The sequence below is a fragment of the Nomascus leucogenys genome, chromosome 13 (assembly GCF_006542625.1).
Source record: "Nomascus leucogenys isolate Asia chromosome 13, Asia_NLE_v1, whole genome shotgun sequence".
NCBI lineage: Eukaryota > Metazoa > Chordata > Mammalia > Primates > Hylobatidae > Nomascus > Nomascus leucogenys.
In genome coordinates, this window is record NC_044393.1 from 14,724,147 (window position 1) to 14,745,054 (window position 20,908).

The 20,908-nt window shown below is 46.3% G+C and overlaps 1 protein-coding gene across 2 annotated transcripts in view; it reads left to right on the forward strand.

Moving 5' to 3' along the window:
• The window catches only part of KCNB1 (potassium voltage-gated channel subfamily B member 1), a 127,413-nt gene that overhangs the window by 105,196 nt on the left and 1,309 nt on the right, over nt 1–20,908 (forward strand). Inside the window, exon 3 of one of the 2 annotated variants that reach the window (XR_004032950.1) lies at nt 4,286–6,937. Coding sequence is in view for 1 of the 2 variants with exons in the window: in XM_030825467.1 (XP_030681327.1) it covers nt 4,286–6,295 (2,010 nt within the window). In the remaining variant the exon portion in view is untranslated. Of the gene's footprint in view, nt 1–4,285; nt 15,370–20,908 lie in introns of those variants that run through there. The other variant, XM_030825467.1, reaches the window with a different exon arrangement.

Sequence of the window (20,908 nt, forward strand, 5' to 3'; positions counted from 1 at the left end):
CATAAATTCTTTTTGAAAATCATACAGAGAAATAAAGGGATGAAAAACTGCACACAGAGGTTATCTCTGGAGTGGGAAGGACACAAAGGAAGTGTCAGTGTTACTGCTGCCTGCTCTGTCTCTCCATTTGGGTGGCGGGTTCTAGGTGTTCATTTGATTATGGTTCATAAATTATATATAAATTAGGTCTATTTTTGTATATATCAAACGTTTTATTTTCTTTATTTTATTTTTGAGACAGAGTTTTGCTCTTGTTGCCCAGGCTGGAGTGCAATGGCATGATCTCGGCTCACTGCCACCCCCACCTCCCGGGTTCAAGCAATTTTCCAGCCTCAGCCTCCCGAATAGCTGGGATTACAGGCACCCGCCACCACGCCTGGCTAATTTTTTGTATTTTTAGTAGAGACGGCGTTTCACCACATTGGCCAGGCTGGTCTTGAACTCCTGACCTCAGGTGATCCACCTGTCTCGACCTCCCAAAGTGCTGGGATTACAGGTTTGAGCTGCTGCACCCAGCCTCAAACATTTCATTTTATAAAGTATTACAGAATCTTTCTTTTTCAATAGGTGCAAATCAAGAAACTCAAATCTATGTTTTTTTAAACATAGGATGTGTCAGACTTAACTATAGCAAAAAAATCAGAAGTTATGGAACCCCTGAGGCTGGGGAGGCACCACACCTTGGAACATTCCCTTTCATCTTCAGAGCTGGCCCATCAGGGCACCGGCACTCTCTTGGCCCCTGTGGCATCCCCAGTGTCTGGCCTAGTGCCTCATGCAGAGTAGATGACCAAGAAATATTTCCCAGGCCAGTGCAGTGGCTCACACCTGTAATCCCAGTGCTTTGGAGGCCAAGGCAGGAGGACAGCTTGAGCCCAGGAGTTCAAGACCAGCCTGGGCAAAAAAGTGAGACCCCATTGTTACAAAAAAAGTTAAAAATTGGTTGGGCTTGGTTGTGCTCTCCTGTATTCCTAGCTACTTGGGAGGCTGAGGTGGGAGAATTGCTTGAGTATGGGAGTTTGAGGCTGCAGTAAGCTATGATCACACCATTGCACTCTAGCTTGGGCAACAGAGAAAGATACTGTCTCTAAAAAAAAAAGAAAACTGAATTCTGGTCCTGACCCTTCTACTTCTAACTCCATGAACTTGAGCAACGGCCAACAAATACTTGGGGAGCGCCTGTCAGGTGTCCCACCCTGGGTTAGGTGCTGGGGGCACATAGATAAACCTCAGAACCCATCCCCATCCTCCCAGTGCTCACCAATTCTGGCCAGCAATAAGCACATTCACTCATGTGCACACACACACGCACACATACACACGCACGCACCTGTGATGGGATATGAGTGGTAAGTATCCCCAAGGTATGGTAAAATGGTGAGGAAACCCAAGGATGGAGCAGTCAACCCTGCCTGGGGAAAGCAGGGAGCACTCCAAAGGGAAGGGCTCACATGGGCTGGATTTGAAAAGATGGATTGGAGCTCACCAGACAGCAAGCAAGAAGCTCGGACATGCAGAATTGACCAATGATAGTGTGCGGCTAGAGGAGTGTGAATTTTGAGAATCCATGGCAGGAGTGGCCAGAGAGAGGGGTCAGAATCAAAATGAGAAGGACTTACAACCGTGTGTCCTTACTGGGGATTCATTGCAGGGCCAGAAACCTCTCACACTCACCCATGCAGCAATTGGGTTGACTTACAGGATACAGCAGACAGTCTCAGAACAAGGACAGGAGGCAAAAACCAAGACCGGGCCACCCCGAGGCTGGGTGATCTGAGTGGATGGGGTGATGTGGTCTGAGAGTTCCCCTGTGATGACAGCTGGCATCTATTAGACACTCACCGTGTGCTGCTGGAAGCGGTCCTAGCACTTTGCCTGTGCTAACACATTTCATCTTCACAGCAGTTCTCTGAGGTAGATACTGTTATTATCAGCCCATTTTCTAGATGAGGAAACTGGGGCTTAGAGAGGTTAAATAACTTGCTCAGTGTAAGGAAATGGCAAAGCTGAGGCTTGAACCTCAAACAGGCTGACGCCAGAGCCTCAGCTCTTAACTGCTGCCCTCGGTACCCTGCTATGACCCTCCTGTGGTCCCCACTCCTCCTTCATCTGCACCTTCCCTTCATTTTCTGGCTTCTTTTGAAGGTTCAGCTTTCTTTGTCTTTTTCTTTCGTTTTGTTTGTTTGTTTTTTGAGACGGAGTCTCACTCTGTCGCCTAGGCTGGAGTGCAGTCGTGCAATCTCGGCTCACTGCAACCTCTGCCTCCCGGGTTCAAGCAATTCTCCTGCCTCACTTCCCAAGTAGCTGAGAATACAGGTGCCGCCACTACGCCTGGCTAATTTCGTTTCTTTTTTTTTCTTCCCCCCTTTTTCTTTTCTTTTGTTTTCTTTCAAGACAGGTTTTCTCTCTCTGTCACCCAAGCTGGAGTGCAGTGGTGTGGTCATGGCTCACCACAGCCTCAACTCCCTTGGGCTCAAGAGACTCTCCCATCTCAGCCTTCCAAGTAGCTGGGACTACACCCAGCAGATTTTTTATTTTTTGTAGAGACAGGGTCTCACTGTGTTGCCCAGGCCGGTCTCGAACTCCTGGGCTCAAGCAATCCCCCCACCTTAGCCTCCCAAATGGTTGGGATTACAAATGTAAGCCACCATGTCTAGGCTAAGGTTCAGCTTTCTCTGATGTTTTTATGGCATCTCTGTCCCCTACATTTGGGAGACAGTTGCTTGAGGGTTGGGCTTATCATGAAGGTGATTCAAGCCTAGATTCTACCTAACATTTAATTCAGGGACTCACCCTCCCATAACCCACTCACCGCCTGGGTTCCTGAACTCAAATTTCTCAAAGGTAGGTTGGCTAAGCCCCAGTGTATGGATTGGCTCAACCTGGATTTTTTTATCCAAACTTCGTGCTCTGATCAGTGGCAGGCAGGATCAAATGATACAACCATGGTGACCAGGCCCCCCCTTCCCACTTAGCAGGGGCAGAGGAAGAGAAAGGGAAAATCTACAAAAGCAAGACAGGTATAGGGGACCCAATAGACAGGTTTAGGGGTTTGGATTTTTTCATGAGGGGCCCTGGAGTTTTATTAAGCAAAGGAGTAATGTGATTGGATTTGTATTTTTGGGAAAAAAAAAAAAAAAAAAAAGACACTCGGAGCAATTGATTACATCTGTTTGCTTTTCTGCACAGTCTGCAGACTGGCCTAGATTCCATTAATTTCAACATATATCCATTGAGCCCTTTCTCTGGGCCAAGCCTTCTTCTTGATCCAGGGGACTCGAAGGTAGTTAAGCCAAGGTCTTTAGCTCCCAAAAGCACATAGTTCCAATCAGGAGTTAATATGGGCCCAGAATGTCTGTGCCTCCCTAGGAATTACCTGCAAAATCTTGAGTGTCTAGGCATTTTTCTAGCAAAAGGTTAGCTTTCATCTGATTTTTTTTCCCTTTGTTCTTCTATAGAGACAGGGTCTCACTATGTTGCCCAGGCTAGACTTGAATTCCTGGCCTCAAACGATCCTTCTGCCTAGGTCTCCCAAAGTGCTGGGATTACAGACATGAGGCACCATACCCAGCCACATCCGATTTTTAACACAGCCTTAAGAGCTCATGTTCTTGGGTCACACAGACCTGGGTTAAAATGCCGGCTCTTCCACTTACTAGCTGTGGAAACCCAAGTGTCCACATCTGTTCAATGGAGCTAATAGCACTGAACAGAGTTATTGTAAGAATGAAATGAGCTATTTCATGGAAAATGCCTAGCACACAATGAACACTCAATCAAGGATAGTTATTATCACTAGTATCATCTCTGTGAAGGTAGTTCCCCATCCAGTGTGAGCCACTGGTCTGGATCAGAAGTCAGCAAATCATGGTTCACAGGCCAAATTCAGTCCACTGCCTGTTTTTGTAAATAAAGTTTTATTGAAACACAGCTATGCCCATTCATTTATGTATTATCCAAGGTTGCTTTTATGCTACAGCTGCAGAGTCGAGTCATTGTGACAGAGAATGCAGGGTTTCAGGGCCTATAAAATGGTTACTCTCTGAAAAAGTATGCCTGAACCCTGGGCTTGCTGATAGCTTTAAAACATTTCATTTTTCTGGGCCTTGGTTTCCACATCTAGACAATAAATGGATTACAACAAATTCTCTTTTTGGCTCCTTAAATGACTAGTGAGATGTGAAAATGCTCTTGAACATTGAGGAGTGCCCTGTAGATCCAGGATATTATGATGATCATGCTGTGGGTTGGTTGATAACTAAATCCCACTCTCTTCTCCTCACAGATCCTTGCCATAATTTCCATCATGTTCATCGTCCTCTCCACCATTGCCCTGTCCCTCAACACGCTGCCTGAGCTACAGAGCCTCGATGAATTCGGCCAGTCCACAGACAACCCCCAGCTGGCCCACGTGGAGGCCGTGTGCATCGCATGGTTCACCATGGAGTACCTGCTGCGGTTCCTCTCCTCGCCCAAGAAGTGGAAATTCTTCAAGGGCCCACTCAATGCCATTGACTTGTTGGCCATTCTGCCGTACTATGTCACCATTTTTCTCACCGAATCCAACAAGAGCGTGCTGCAATTCCAGAATGTCCGCCGCGTGGTCCAGATTTTCCGCATCATGCGAATTCTCCGCATCCTTAAGCTTGCACGCCACTCCACTGGCCTCCAGTCCCTGGGCTTCACTTTGCGGAGGAGCTACAATGAGTTGGGCTTGCTTATCCTCTTCCTTGCCATGGGCATTATGATCTTCTCCAGCCTTGTCTTCTTTGCTGAGAAGGATGAGGACGACACCAAGTTCAAAAGCATCCCAGCCTCTTTCTGGTGGGCCACCATCACCATGACTACTGTTGGGTATGGAGACATCTACCCCAAGACTCTACTGGGGAAAATTGTTGGGGGACTCTGCTGCATCGCGGGAGTCCTGGTGATTGCTCTTCCCATCCCCATCATCGTCAATAACTTCTCTGAGTTCTATAAGGAGCAGAAGAGACAGGAGAAAGCAATCAAACGGCGAGAGGCTCTGGAGAGAGCCAAGAGGAATGGCAGCATCGTATCCATGAACATGAAGGATGCTTTCGCCCGGAGCATTGAGATGATGGACATCGTGGTTGAGAAAAATGGGGAGAATATGGGTAAGAAAGACAAAGTGCAAGATAACCACTTGTCTCCTAACAAATGGAAATGGACAAAGAGGACACTGTCTGAAACCAGCTCAAGTAAGTCCTTTGAAACCAAGGAGCAAGGATCCCCTGAAAAAGCCAGATCGTCTTCTAGTCCTCAGCACCTGAACGTTCAGCAGTTGGAAGACATGTACAATAAGATGGCCAAGACCCAATCCCAACCCATCCTCAATACCAAGGAGTCAGCAGCACAGAGCAAACCAAAGGAAGAACTTGAAATGGAGAGTATCCCCAGCCCCGTAGCCCCTCTGCCCACTCGCACAGAAGGGGTCATCGACATGCGAAGTATGTCGAGCATTGATAGCTTCATTAGCTGTGCCACAGACTTCCCTGAGGCCACCAGATTCTCCCACAGCCCTTTGACATCACTCCCCAGCAAGACTGGGGGCAGCACAGCCCCAGAAGTGAGCTGGCGGGGAGCTCTGGGTGCCAGTGGTGGTAGGTTTGTGGAGGCCAACCCCAGCCCTGATGCCAGCCAGCACTCTAGTTTCTTCATCGAGAGCCCCAAGAGTTCCATGAAAACTAACAACCCTTTGAAGCTCCGAGCACTTAAAGTCAACTTCATGGAGGGTGACCCCAGTCCACTCCTCCCCGTTCTAGGGATGTACCATGACCCTCTTAGGAACCGGGGGAGTGCTGCGGCTGCTGTCGCTGGACTGGAGTGTGCCACGCTTTTGGACAAGGCTGTGCTGAGCCCAGAGTCCTCCATCTACACCACAGCAAGTGCTAAGACACCCCCCCGGTCTCCTGAGAAACACACAGCAATAGCGTTCAACTTTGAGGCAGGTGTCCACCAGTACATTGACGCAGACACAGATGATGAGGGGCAGCTTCTCTACAGTGTGGACTCCAGCCCCCCCAAAAGCCTCCCTGGGAGCACCAGTCCGAAGTTCAGCACGGGGTCAAGATCGGAGAAAAACCACTTTGAAAGCTCCCCTTTACCCACCTCCCCTAAGTTCTTAAGGCAGAACTGTATTTACTCCACAGAAGCATTGACTGGAAAAGGCCCCAGTGGTCAGGAAAAGTGCAAACTTGAGAACCACATCTCCCCTGACGTCCGTGTGTTGCCAGGGGGAGGAGCCCATGGAAGCACACGAGATCAGAGCATCTGAACTGCCCTGCCTCGGAGGAGAGACTTTTGGGTGAGGTCCAAAGAGGAGAGCTGTTCAGCTTACCTGCCACAGAGCTTTTCTGCATGAACTCTGGAACAGAAAGGCCCTGTAAAGCCCTCAGAGAGAAGAGAGACTCCAGAGAAGGCTCCCTAAGACCTTGAGAGCCATGACAGATCCATCAGCATGAAGTTGGCCAAGCCATAGGGCACAGCACCTCCTTGTAACAACTCTATTGCCCTCTTTGGGAGATGACATGAATGGAACTCACAGCCACCACTACCACCACTTTAGGCAGGACCGAGGCCACATACTCCCCATTCTCTCATGGCTTTCCATCTCAGCCTTGGAGGGCAACATTTCCAATCCTCCTGGCTTCAGCTGGAGAAGGATGCTGGAACAAGCGGCTGGTGTTGAAAAAGTGGGTTGACCAATTTGGTATTGAATGTTACCCAGCCACCCCTAGGAACACCTGTCCATCACCTCCTGGATGGATTCCACTGTTAGACAGCTACAGGGAATGATTGGTCACGGGGAAGTCTCTGCGCCATAAGCCACGATCCCAGCGCAAAACCCTTACTCAAATGTCTTCATTGACTTCAGTATTTCGTAGTACCTGAGATTTTATTTTGAGATACCATCAGGGTGAGTTGCACCACTTGTACTCAATTCTAATTGCCCCCTGGCAATCTGGGAAGGGTTCAGAAGGTGGGCACCCAGCCAACAGCATGAACTCAGAGCATTGTTTTAGGGTTGGAGGAGGAACATGCTTTCTTTACATCACTAGTGTAGACTCAAAAGATATGCAAGTGTCAAATATGCAAAAGAAATAGCTTATTCAAAGAGACTGTGTGTTACTGAAGAACAGCATAAAAATATGATATTTTTTACTTGCAAAAATGAAAGGAAAAAAATACCCCGCATTGAAATGCCCAGTTCAGACTGAATAATTCCTGCTGCAGCAAGGAAAGTACCTACTATAATAGAAATTCTGTTTTGTTTTCTGTGGTTTTCAAGTTAAAATAAAAAGCACTTTATGTTTTTCAAAAATAGGTTCTGTCAGGGACAGTGTCAACATCTTGCACTTTAAAACAAGCACTATTTCCCGTGGCCCAATTGTTGGGACTGTAGTTGGATTGTTGCTACCTGCCTGTTTCTGGCCACCATGGGTAATATTGTGCTGGTGTTACTGTCTGCCATATCAAAGTCTGTGGGCTCCTTCCCTGCCCCTCTGAAGCCTTCCCTTAACCCTCATGGGTCAGGAGGGGTTCTTGCCCCTTGGGTGGGGCCTGTCATGAAGTCAAGTATACAGGAGACATGCACATCTCAAAAGGACACAGTGACAGTTGGACGTTGGGTGTTTTACTCTGTTCTCTTTTTTGTCAACCAGCTATTGGTTTTTCAGTGTCACTGTCTGTACTAAAAGCTCAACTCTCCTTCCTGCAGCCATCGATGCAGCCAGTACAGACAAAAGCAATAAGTATTTGTGTGCATCCTGAGTGGTTCTGGTGTATTTCTTGGTGTTGGTTTTCCTGTCCTAGTTTGATGACCTGGCATTGTCCTGCCTGCTTTTAGTCCAACAGCATGGTGTTGTTGGCCGTTCCTCAGTACAGTGGCATTAGGTTGAACCACTGATGGATATAATGCTATAGTGTTGGCTCACCTGTCAGTAAAGATGATATGTTATTGGTCTGCCTGTCTGTAGTACAATGGAACAATGTTGTTCTCTTAATGTAATGTTGATGGATGATGTCCCAAGTACAATAGTGTAGTTCTGTCTATCCTCAATACAGTAACAGGCATATGTCTTCCCAATGGAAGAAAGATATGGTATTGGTTCACCTAGTCTTAAGTCTCAATATCATCTGTTGCTGGTCTGACTGTTAGTACAATGACATGATCCACCTCTCAGTACACAAATATCATGGAGCTGTTCTGCCTGCCCTTCATACATAAGGCATAAGGTTGAGCCACCTGCCACACGTATGATGAGATGGGATCATTCTACCACCCTTAAAAATACCTCTTCTCTGCTGTATACAAACCCAATTCATAACACTTCTCAGCATCTCCAGAGACTGGGATCCCCCCAAGAGGGTGCAGTCCTGTTCTTTGCCACATTAACAGAGAAAACAAGAACGGCACCCTTCCTAGGTATCTTCAGAGTATTCACACAGCAACTGCAAAGGGACTTAGGGGCAGGGAGAGTGTGAGGTCATCCTGTGCCAGGCAGAGGAAGCAGAACTCCCAAAATACTTTGCTGAACATGCAGTCTGAGCTGGGGGCCTCTTGAGGAACAACTGTGGGACAGTTCTCCGCCGACCATCTCACATGTCTCTTCTTTGTTTTCATCACCATTAATGTCCACCATCAGCACAAATGTGAAAATTCAGGGAAAAAAAACGCTTTTTGATAAAAGTAAATAGTTGTGATTTCCAATTCAGATATTTTTAGAGCTGATGCTATCTGTAAAAAAAATAATAATAATTATATAGTCTATTTTACATATCAGGAAAGTGAACGTGTTTCAATATAGCCATATATATTGAGAAGGAACTTACTACCCTTTCTTCCAATCAAGGCATTTCATTTGTTGGTTGAAGCAGATGACAAGTGTACAGATTGAAAATGATTTCTTTGTTTTTTTTTTTTAAAAAAAAAAAACGAAAACCAATTGGTGCAACTCTCCTTGTAACCAAAGGCCCTTTCTGCCTTCTGTGGTCATGTAGGACCTGGCCCTTCCTTCCTTGTGTATTTTGTCCAACCTTAAAGTAGCATTTTATTGAGTCACTTTTGAAGGACGAATTCAGAAGTATCATTAAGAACCTACCTTTTCAGGCTTCATAGCCAGAGTCCTCTAGAGTTCTTATAGAAACAGAATAATTGAAATTCAGCATATACTATGCTTAGAAAGTATTCCATTTGGGTTTGATTGGGTTGTTTTTTACTTTTACTTGTGTGTGTATGTATTGGGGGAGTATAGCTTTTATTCCGTGCTCAATTCAAAATAGAGTATAATAAGTTTTCCCAGCCCATCCACCCGCTAAAAAAGAACATATCCAAATTTTAATATGCATACACCCAAACTGTACCTATGTACGTGAATATACACGCACTGGGAAATCTACCTAAGAGTCTTCACTGAGAAGTTCACTTGATAGAAAGGTCTTGATAGAGAAGAGAAGAGGAAAGCAATGGTCTGAAGGCAAATCCTGCTTTAACTTGGTGGTCCATTTCCCATTCATTCCTGAACCAATGAGAGCAGAAAGAAACAAGTCAACCCAAACAAGCAAACTAGGGGCTGGATGCGGCGGATGGTTGCTGGTCAGTTTGGCGAATTCACTGAAACTCATCAAGAACCCAGCTGAACTTGCATTCCAACTTCCACCATTGTCAGAAAGGGCTAGGGACCAGGTAGCTGTGTGTCCCAATCACACGGGGGAGAGTCTGCCACCGGCAGTGAGAGAGGTGGGGAAGCTTTGGAGGAGACAGTATATTCACCTTTTTATCTTTGGGTAAAAGAAACCAACAGGACTTTGGTGCAGTAGATTTCTCAGTGCCTTCTTTAGGAATTCTATCTTAAGCACACTTCAAGGGGAAAGAAAAAAGGAGGAGAGAACATTTGTTCCCGTGAAGTCCCTTTCTCCAAAGGACTGGGGATCAAGAAGGAAGAAGAGTAAGAAGGAAAAACAGCAAAATCCTGAGGAGGCCATTTCTTTTAACCCACCCAGCTTGCCCCTGAAAACTGCTGGTGATACAAACTTTTTCAAACTGACTTCCAGCTTCTCCATGTGTCTTGGTAACTGTAGCCTCGTCTCTGCCTTTTCTCCTAATAAGATCCATGTTTCTAAGGAGAAAAACAAAACAGTATTCTCTTCTGTAAAACTGTAATGTATTGTTGATATTTGTAACTATTGTATATTTCTGTCTTGCTCCAGTCCCAGCTGGAGTGTCTAGTTCCATGGACAAGGGGATATTTAAAATTCACCACGGACAAGGGCCACTAAAGCCAGGTCTCTATCGCTAATCTCTCTCCTTTTCTTATTTCTCTACCAACTAATCTCAAGTAACAATACCCCAGGCTTTTTTTCAGCCTCAATTCAAGTAACTTTGAATCAAAAGAGAGCAAGGCAAAAAGCCTCCGGATATGCTTCTTTGAGAAAGGACTTTTTCTGTAGCTGCAGAGTGGGCAGGAGGGAGAAGGGGCTCCCCTGAGGCCCCAGCAGAACAATGGAAAGCTTCCAGCCTCAAGCTAATGTTTCCTCACCTATCACTGCTTATAGGACAGCATCCAAATGCTTTCATGTCGCTCAGCCCAGGCAACCCAAACCAGTCCTGGCTACACCCAGAAATAAGAGTTACCTCTGCATTTTCTGTTGCCATTTTTCTGGCTCTAGAAGTATCTGATGCGCGACTATGTCATAGAATGTCCACGCATCTCAGAGTAGTCTATTTTTCTGTTCAGATAAAATATATATATATGTATTTTTAGCAAATTTATAATAGGGCAATTGAGTCTAATTTCTTCTTTTGTAATACAGAACAATTAGGAGTTTCATTGTTGGTCACTATCGTAGCTGTTGTTTTCCGGTCTTTTGCAGTTCCTACCATTGTCCCTCGGGCTGTTTGGGTTTTCTTCCTTTTGATTCTGATTTCTTGAGGGTGGGGAAAGACTTTGGGGTCTGACTTCCTTGTGTAGGCATTTCTTGACACTAGGCCTGGACTCTGTCAATGCTGTGACTTTCCTCATTCAGTTCTGTGTGTTTCTCCCATTCGTTGTTCTTAAGAATCCAGGGCATGAATGCAGGAATGAGACCCAGGGAAGCAGAGCTACAGATGGCCCTCAAAATCAGGATGGGATGTAGGCTGGTTTCGCTTATATCCCACACCCCTTTAGGGATCTGAAGGGACTGAGTTTTCTCATCCCCAGAGATCTTGGAACCAAAAATCTCACGCAAGCAAACTCATCACTGGCATTTCTGAGATCCAGAACACATGCGAGTCCCTCCTTGGCTGGGCTGCTCCCACATGTCCAGCACCCTGTCGGCCTGTAATATCAATCAGATCTGCAGGTCAGAGCTTTTTCAGGTTCTCATGAACCTCACAAGAACATGCTGGGCCTCCGATCTCACTGACTTGTCTATCGGTTCCTTGTTTCAATCTGTTTATTTTTTTTTTTTTTGTTATTATTATTTTGAGACAAAGTCTTGCTCTGTTGCCCAGGCTGCAGTGCAATGGCACAATCTCGGCTCACTGCAACCTCCTCCACCCAGGTTCAAGTGATTCTCATGTCTCAGCCTCCTGAGTAGCTGGGATTACAGGAGCGCACCATGACGCCTGGCTAATTTCTGTATTTTTAGTAGAGGCAGAGTTTCTCCATGTTGGCCAGGCTGGTCTTGAACTCCTGACCTCAGGTGATCCGCCTGCCTCGGCCTCCCAAGGTGCTGGGATTACAGGTGTGAGCCACCACCGCACCCAGCCCATTTCAATCCATTTCTAACAGCTTCACCAAAAAACAGTGGCCAGAGACCCTTGCAGCCAAACCCTGAGAAGAGATGTCCCCGAATCTGCTAGCTCATCTCCCCTTCCCTTGCCAGCTGCCTGGCTCCACAGAGCAGGAGGTGTGTGGCAAGGACAGGGGCAGTTTTCCAGCTTCCACCTATCCATGCCTCGGGGGAGTTTTTGGACTGTCCTGATAATTAATTCCAGATGCAGTTTTCAGCCCTGGGTGGGCAGAGGTCATCTCACTAGGCAGGATCTTCAGCAGAAAGTGATTCTCCATCCGTCAACTCACGCAGGAAAATGAAGAAAGCCCAGATAATCTCCAACTTGCATTCATTTAGGTTTTGGTATCCCACCTGCCTCACTGTCAGCTGCAGGGCTCAGGTCTCTGCCTAGAATCAGAAATTTGAGCCAAACCGGGACCCTCAAATGGCAGTGAGCCATCCCGTCGGGTAACTCCCAAGAGGAAGCCAACTCAAATATGAGTTTTATTATTCTGGACTATGACCCTGATCAGAGTTCTCCCGCCCCAAAAACCTCTAATAGTCTGGTTTGAACCAGAGTCAAATAAAACAGACAAGATTTTTTTTCCTTTGCACAAGAGCAAAAAAACAAAACAAAAAAAATGTCTGCCAGTAGTTTCCTGGGTTTGATGCCCAGATAAGCAAACACTGTTGCCTATGGCTGTTGCTGTTTTCATCAAGAAAGAGGTTATATAGTTTGCATTTCCATCCACTCTCCCTGATTTTATCTTAACCTAGAATTTCTCCTGAACTTCCCCAAATGCCAACTTGAATTGGGGTGGGGCTCTGTTAATCAAGGGAACCCTCATCTTCACTTATAAACCGAATTCTCTGTTCCTCCCTCCAAAGATCCTGAAAAGATCTGCTAAAGGCTGGCCAGGATAGAGTGGAGTGGGTCAGCGCACCTGAAGAAGAAAACCACTTAGCTGCCAGCTGGCTGTATGCAAGTTCTCCGAAAATTTCTATTGTATGAAAGGGATGAGGTCAATTGCAGCTCAAATTAAGGAAGCCCTCCTAACAGGCTGGGTTGTCTGACCATGGAACTCAATGCCATGGTGGACAGTGAGCTCCCTTATATCACAGGTGTTTAAAGAGAGGCTGGCTAGATGGTGTAAAAAATGGGCATTGCAGACAGGCCCTAGCATTGCATGGAAACTGGGCTGAACAACCACAGAAATTCCTCTTTGTTTCTTGGTGTGCGTGTGTGTGTGTGTGTGTGTGTGTGTGTGTAGGCGGTTTCAACACTCTGGATATAAGCTCAAGCCACTGAGGCAAAGGCATGCAGCACAATTAGCAGGAATGCAACTTCTGGGCTTTGGAGCTGTCAGAGGGGGTGTCCAAGAGACAAGTCTGCTTCCTTCCGGCTCCTTGTCTTGGAACATTTTAATGACTGTCAGTCACCAATCCAACCCATCCCCAATGGCCTACCAGGTACCACATTGGGATGACTCATGCTACCCTTCCCCAGGCCAGCCAAGGAGCAATCCACGCTGTCCCCCATCCCTGGCTGGCTGTCTTATGGTGCTTCAGCCCCTCTGCCCAGCTCCTGTGCCCTCATGAGCCTGGGGCTTTCTGTACAAAAGATGCAATGATATCTGTTCCCCACTAGCCATGCCCACAATGAACAACTGCCCAGGCAATAGCAAACGGCTCCATTCCAAAAGGGCTTGTTTTTCTGGTAAATCAAATAAGAGATCCCACTCAAGACCTTTGAAAGTCCCCATCGATGAAAAAAATCCAGAAGGGTCAAAAGAGAAAGGCAGCTTTTAATCCAGTTTCACAGCAAAACCAGGCTCTTGGCTGCCTCCAAGCCGAATGCCTGCTCTCCTGCAGCTGTGGCCTCCATCCCAAATCAGCCTGCATACTGCATTCTCCAAGGAAAGCATTTGACAAGAGAGGGTTCCTGTATGGTGGATTGGGAGGAAGTGAGACTTCAACCTTAGGATGAACCCAAGACCAGTTTGTCTTTGGTTGTTTTAGCACAAGGTTGGGCAGGATGATATGTTTGTATGTGTAGAATGAGCAGCTGCCTTCCTCTGAAACCAAAATAAAATAAAAACCAGTTTTCAAGATTCCTCCCAACTCCTCACTGGAGGCTCTGCCCTGCAGAATCACTCAAGTTGCAACAACACAAGGAGGCAAAAATAGGATAATTCATGAAAATGTAGGAAACTCCCAATTCCATCCCATTAGGATGCCCTCAAGGGCCTTGCAGGGATCTTCCCGTACTTCCTGCTTCCCTGATCTGAACCAAGATTGGAAAGAGGCAGGCAGCAGAGAAGATGCCCAAGAAACTCTGACATCTCCACAGCTTGGCTCTGCCCCTTGGGCTTCACTGGGGTTTGGGCCTCCCTCTTGGTTGAGCTGAGTATGCCTGAGTGGGTGGGGACAGGGAGGATTCTCCAGGTCTATCTTGATTTCAATCCAAGGTCAAAAATTGAGAACCTTATTTTCTGCACCAGGAACTCAGGGTTATCCCCAACCTATGCCCTTGGCACATGATGGTCATCCAACCTGTGTTTTTGTGAGTGAGTGAATGTGTGACTGGTTGGCCTCTGAGTGGATGACTGGATGCGTGAATGTGTGAGTGAATGGGGGAGTTAATGAATCCCTACCTAACTGTGAAGAGAAGAAAAATAAGGAGCCCCTCTCCCATTGAAACCCATAACTGCCCCATCAAGGTCATCTGTTCTTTGACTCAAGATGACATCTCAATTTGATGCTTGTAGGCCCCAAGCTGATAAGGGCCACAGCCCTCTCAGAGCCACACTTCCTGGTGGCCCACAGGGCAGCTCCGCCCTCCTTCCTCTTCCCCTACCCTGCATTTCTCAGCCTCATGTTCTATTTTAGCTCACACACGACCCATGGGGGGACCACCAAGTGGTTTTCCAACGGACTAAGCCAAGGGTTCAAAGTTGGGACTTCCCTTGGTCTGGGACTTGCTGGGGCAGAAACATAGGAGCCAACATCTGGAAACTGGATCGCATTCCCTGAGCCATGGGAGTCCAGCTGGATATTAAGACCAGCCTGCCCTCCAGCTTTTAGAGCCGAAGATCTTTTTTCTGAGCCCCAAAGCCGTCATGATAGTATGCCCCCAGATCCCATCAGCTAAGACCCTGTCTCTCCCAGGAACCCGTCGTGTGAGGTTGGGGCTTTTCTGCCAGTAAAGCCATTCTGATCACCCAACCCTTGACAGGGGCCAAGCCAATCACATTAGCCATAAATGACCAATGTCCTCAGCCACTCTTTTCTCGGGGGTGCATTCGTGGGTCCTATTCATCTCTCGTCAGTTAACGTCTCTAGTCCTTCCCATAAAGGTGAAAATGAGCATTGCGCATATGCGCAACACACACACACACACACACACACACACACACACACACGCAAAGAAACAAAAATCCCAGTGTCTTTTTATGCATGTGGTGAGATGAAATTGTGATCTTTGTGTGACCTCCAGCTGCTGTCTTGTCTTGTAAAATATGTCCAAATGTTTAAGAATTTCTAAGCAAATGGTCCCTTAATGAAGTCTGCAGAGTTCAATAAAAGGTATGGCTAAAACAAGCCTGGTGGAGTTTATTTTTTGGAGGGTACAGGGAGGCGAGATGGGAAGCGCTGTAAGGGGACTTGAATCAGGGATCCTGTCTCCAGGTGGCATCAGCTTTTTCTCTTACCCCCGGAAGAGGGAGGACATGAAAATATAACTGGCTTTTCACCCCCACTATGCAAGCCAGTGATAACCCATCCTACATGATATTCATGAATCAAAGTTCCAATTCTGGTCATTTAGTTCTCGTGTCAACTGTGCCTGGGCATCTCATTAAAAACTGTCTTACAATAGAAGGTATAAGCTCAAATGACTACTGGGGCAGAGCAGGTAACATAAATGAGTAAAGCAATTTAACTAAGAGACATAAGGGGGTGGTGGTGAGTGTGGTAAAAAAGAGAACACATGCCCTGTCTAAAGGGGTGAACACCATTCATCTCCAGCTGGTTGTTACCCCATAGGGATGTGGGCCCAGCAATATTAGATCTTTCTAAGAGAAGTCAGAAATCTGGATTTTCACAGGAAATAACCAACTTTTAAATGTTAGCAACTATGGCTGGGCATGTGGCTCACACCTGAAATCCCAGGACTTTGGGAGGCCAAGGCGGAGTTTGAGACCAACCTGGCCAACATGGTGAAATCCTGTCTCTACTAAAAAATAGAATAAATAAAAAATAAAAATAAATAAACATTAGTGACTAATTCCATTTTTTGTAGTCCTATACTGGCCAAATGAAATATATCTGTAGGCAGACCAGAGCCCATAGGCTACCTTTCTGTGATCTCTGCCTTACTGATAGGGCTCAAAGATTTCTATATTTGTTTTGGGGAGGTTTTTTGTTGTTGTTTTTGGAACATAGTCTCACTCTGTTGCCCAGGCTGGAGTGCAGTGGCACAATCTCTGCTCACTGCAGCCTCCATCTGCTGGGTTCAAGCAATTCTCGTGACTCAGCCTCCAGAGTAGCTGGGATTATAGGCACGTGCCACCACACCTGGCTAATTTTTTGTATTTTTTTAATAGAGACAGGGTTTCACCATGTTGGCCAGGCTGGTCTTGAACTCCTGGCCTCAAGTGATACACCCGTCTCAGCCTCTCAAAGTACAGGGATTACAGGCATGAGCCACTGTGCCCAGCCTTCTGTATTTATCTACTGCTGTGTAACAAATTACCCCCCAAACTCTAGCAAGTTGAACCATTTATTATCTCATGGTTTTTGTGGGTCAGGAATTCAGGAGCATCTTTAGCTGAGTGGTTCTGGCTAGGGGTCTCTCACAAGGTTGCAATCAAGACACCAGCTGCAGTCCTCTGCTTGACTGGGAGGGAAGACCTGCCTCTAAGGTGGCTGAGGAGGCCTCAGTTCCTTACTGGCTGTTGGCGGGAGGCCTCAGTTGCTCACCATGTGGACTTCTCCGTAGGGCTCTTGAATGTCCTCACAGCATGGAAGCTGGCATCCCCCAGGGGCAGTGGTCCAAGAGAGAGGGGTAAGGAGAAAGGCACAATGCATCTTGTGGCCTAGTCTCAGAAATCAGAAACCATCACTCGCACCAAATTCTATTTGTTAGCAGTGAGTCACCAAATCCAGTTCACACTTAGAGAGAGGTCATTCTACCTCTTGGGGAAAAAGGATCAAATATTTTGTGGACATATTTTAAAATCATTACCTTTCAAAAGCCCATTGAGGGAAAAGGGTAGTTTCCAGACTTTAGGATTTCATAGCCTAGTAAAAAAAAATTGTTATTCTTATTTGTCTGGAGATGTGGTCCCACTCTGACACCCAGGCTGGGGAACAGTGGTGCAGTCTTAGCTCACTGCAGCCTCGAAATCCTGGACTCAAGCCACCCTTTTGCCTCAGCCTTCCAAGTAGCTGGGACTACAAGTGCCTACCACCATGCCCGGATAATTTTTTATTCAGCTTAGGGAAGTGTATAAGCCTTGCTGACATTTTATTTTGCCAAGTAAAGATGTGGAAAAAATGACTATTATGTACTATATATTATCTTAGTAAAACAAAGGATATATCAAACCCATAAAATATACAATCTCAGAATAAAGACCATCCTGAAAAAAACAAAACTTCTATTCTTCTTTCTTTCTTTCTTTTTCTTTTTTCTTTCTTTCTTTTCTTTTCTTTTCCCTTCCTTCCTTCCTTTCTTTTCTTTCTTTCCCTTTTTCTTTCTTTCCCTTTCTTTCTTTCTTTCCTTCCTTCCTTCCTTCCTCCTTCCTTCCTTCCTTTCTTTCTTTCTTTCTTTTCTTTCTTTCTTTCTCTTTCTTTCTTTCTCTTTCTTTCTTTCTTTCTCTTTCTTTCTTTCTCTTTCTTTCTTTCTTTCTTTCTTTCTTTCCTTCTTCCTTTCTTCCTTTCTTTCTTTCTTTCTTGAGACTGAGTTTTGCTCTGTCACCCAGGCTGGAGTGCAGTGGCATGATCTCGGCTCACTGCAATCTCCATCTCCCAGGTTCAAGCAATTCTCCTGCCTCCTGTAGCTGGGATTACAGGCGCCCGCCACCAGGACCGGCTAATTTTTGTATTTTTGGTAGAGAGGGGGTTTCCCCATGTTGGCCAGGCTGGTCTCCAACTCCCGGCCTCAGGTGATCTGCCCTCCTTGCTCTCCCAAAGTGCTGGGATTACAGGCGTGAGCCAACACAGCCGGCCTTATTATGTTTTTTTAATAGATCAAACCTTCTCAAATTCAGCACTACTGACATTTAGGGCCAGCTCTTGCTCTGTTGTGGGGTCTGTCCTGGACACTGTAGGGTGTTTAGCAACATCTCTGACCTCTACTCACCAGATGCCAGTAATACCTCCCCCCAGTTGCAACAATCAAAAATGTCTCCAGAAATTGCTAGATGTCCGCTGGGGCACATCACCTCCAGTTGAGAAGAGGCACAAAATCTCAAATCCAAAAGGTGCAATGAAAAGTGAAATTTCCCTTACACCCCTGGACCCCCGTCCGCCTGTCCCTAGAGGCCACCAGTTTCTCACGTATGCTTCCAGAGATCATTTTTGCAAACACACACACACACACACACATACATATACCCGATGTGTAGCATGCGTGTGTTGTTTTGTTTTGCTTTGTTTTATTTTACCCAATACAAATAGTAAGAGTGCCATACACACTGCTCTGCATCTTGCTTTTTTCATTTAATGTATCTTGGAAATCATTCTGTATTAATACACGAAGAGCCTCCTCATTCTTTCATAAGCCTATGTTGTGTTCTATTATACGTGGTAATTGTCAGTCTCCTACTCCTGAACGTTCAAGTTGCTTTCAACTTTTGCTGTAACAAACAGTGCTGAAATGAATGGCCTGTCAGCCGTTCCTCTGGGCTCTGCCTTCAGCATAGATCTGGGATCTGCATTTCTTGCTCCTCCACTGCTGCAGCTTGGGGCCAGACCACCATTGTTTATTGCCTTCATATTGTACCATGTCCAGACCAGCTTCCCTATTTCTGCCCTTGATCTTTCAGGTTCTTCTCAACATAATGGTCGGAGGGGTCCTGTCAAGCTGTCAGTCTGATCGTGTCACTTTGCCATCAAAACCTTCCAAAGGCTTTCCGTCACATGTTAAATAAAGTCCAAAGTCCCTGGCTTGGTCTGCAAATACTTACATCCGCTGGCTCCTGCATGCTTCTCTATTTCATCTCCCACAGCTCTCACCCAAGGGTGCCTGCTCTAACATCCCAGTCTCCCTACTCTTTCTCAGACGCACCTACTGTGGACCCACCTAATGAAGTAGCCACATTCTGATCCCCTTCCAGTCCCCTCTACCCTCTTTAATCTGTGCACAGAGCACTGAGATGACTGGCCCAAGATCACCCACCTAGGAAGGGGCAAAACTGAATTTTTTTTTTTTTTTTTTTTTTTTTTTTGAGACGGAGTCCTGCTCTGTCGCCCAAGCTGGAGTGCAGTGGTGTGATCTCGGCTCACTGCAATCTCCACCTCCCGGATCCAAGCAATTCTCCTGCCTCAGCCTCCAGAGTAGCTGGGATTACAGGCATGCGCCATCATGCCCAGCTAATTTTTGTATTTTTAGTAGAGATGGGATTTTGCCATGTTGGCCAGGCCAATCTCAAACTCCTGACCTCAAGTGATCTGCCCACCTTGGCCTCCCAAAGTGCTGGGATTACAGGGGTGAGCCACTGCACCCAGTCAAAACTGGGGTTTTAACTCAAACCTATCTGATTTTACCAGGTTACTGCCTCTACCAAAAAGATCACGCATGATAATTCATGAGGCTGGCTGTGCAGGGTTTAAGAAAGATGGGTCTGGAACTCAATTGCCTGAGTTCAAAATCCTAACTGCTCCACTTACTAGCTGTTGGCACTGAGGAGGTCTCTAGCATCCTTTCTTCAACGTCCCCATCTGCAAAATGAGACTAATTCACTTTAGCAACCCTTAGGTTTTAAGCCCCTCAGGACCAGTAACAGGATAAGGAGATCCAGGCAGTAATGTACACATGCAGGAGGTTGGATCCCATCTTTACTTGAAATGTTGATATTTTGTTTATGGGTTTGGGGCATTACTTTTTATTTTTTTAAATATTACAGACAGGGTTCAGTGGCTCATGCCTATAATCCCAACACTTTGGAGGCCAAAGCAAGGGGATCACTTGAGCCCAGGAGTTCAAGACCAGCCTGGGCAACGTGGTGAAACCCCCTCTCCATAAGAAATACAAAAATTAGGCTGGGCGCGGTGTCTCACACCTGTAATTCCAGCACTTTGGGAGGCCAAGCTGGGCAGATCACGAGGTCAAGAGACTGCAGCCATCCTGGCCAACATGGTGAAACCCCATCTCTACTAAAAACACAAAAATTAGCTGGACTTAGTGGCTCATGCCTGTAGTCCCAGCTACTCGGGGGGCTGAGGCAGGAGAATCGCTTGAACCCAGGAGGCAGAGGTTGCAGTGAGCTGAGATCACACCACTGCACTCCAGCCTGGTGAAGAGTGAGACTCTTGTCTCAAAAAAAAAAAAAAAAAATTAGCCAGGTATGGTGGCATGTGCCTGTAGTCTCAGCTACTTGGGAGGCTGAGGCAGGAGGATCTTTTGAGCCTAGAAGTTCAAGGCTGCAGTGAGCCATGATCACACCGTTGCACTCCAGCATGGGTGACAGATCGAGACCCTGTCCCAAAAAAAAAAAAAGGCAGTAAAATGTTCCTTATTTTGATTTCTGAGGTTTTGTGTGTGTGTGAACATGATATGTGACATGGCATGATTCCTGAGTTTTTGGTACCCCCTTAAGTCTTGCATACTTTGGTATTTTGGAGATGAAGCACTCAGCAAAGCAAATCCCTGCCTTCAAGAGACACACATCCCAGTGGGGGAGGCTGCCAATAAACAGATAAAAATATATGACACTTCTGGTGCTAAGAAGAAAAATGAAGTTGGGTAAAGAGACAGAGACATGGGGCTAAGAATAGTACCCCTCACACAAGAGTTGGTGTAAAGATTAAAAGAAATAATCCATGCGAAGGGCCTCGTACAGAGGCTGGCACCATATGTGCTATGGAAACATTGGCCACCGATGTGATTTCCATGCTGGGCTCGAGG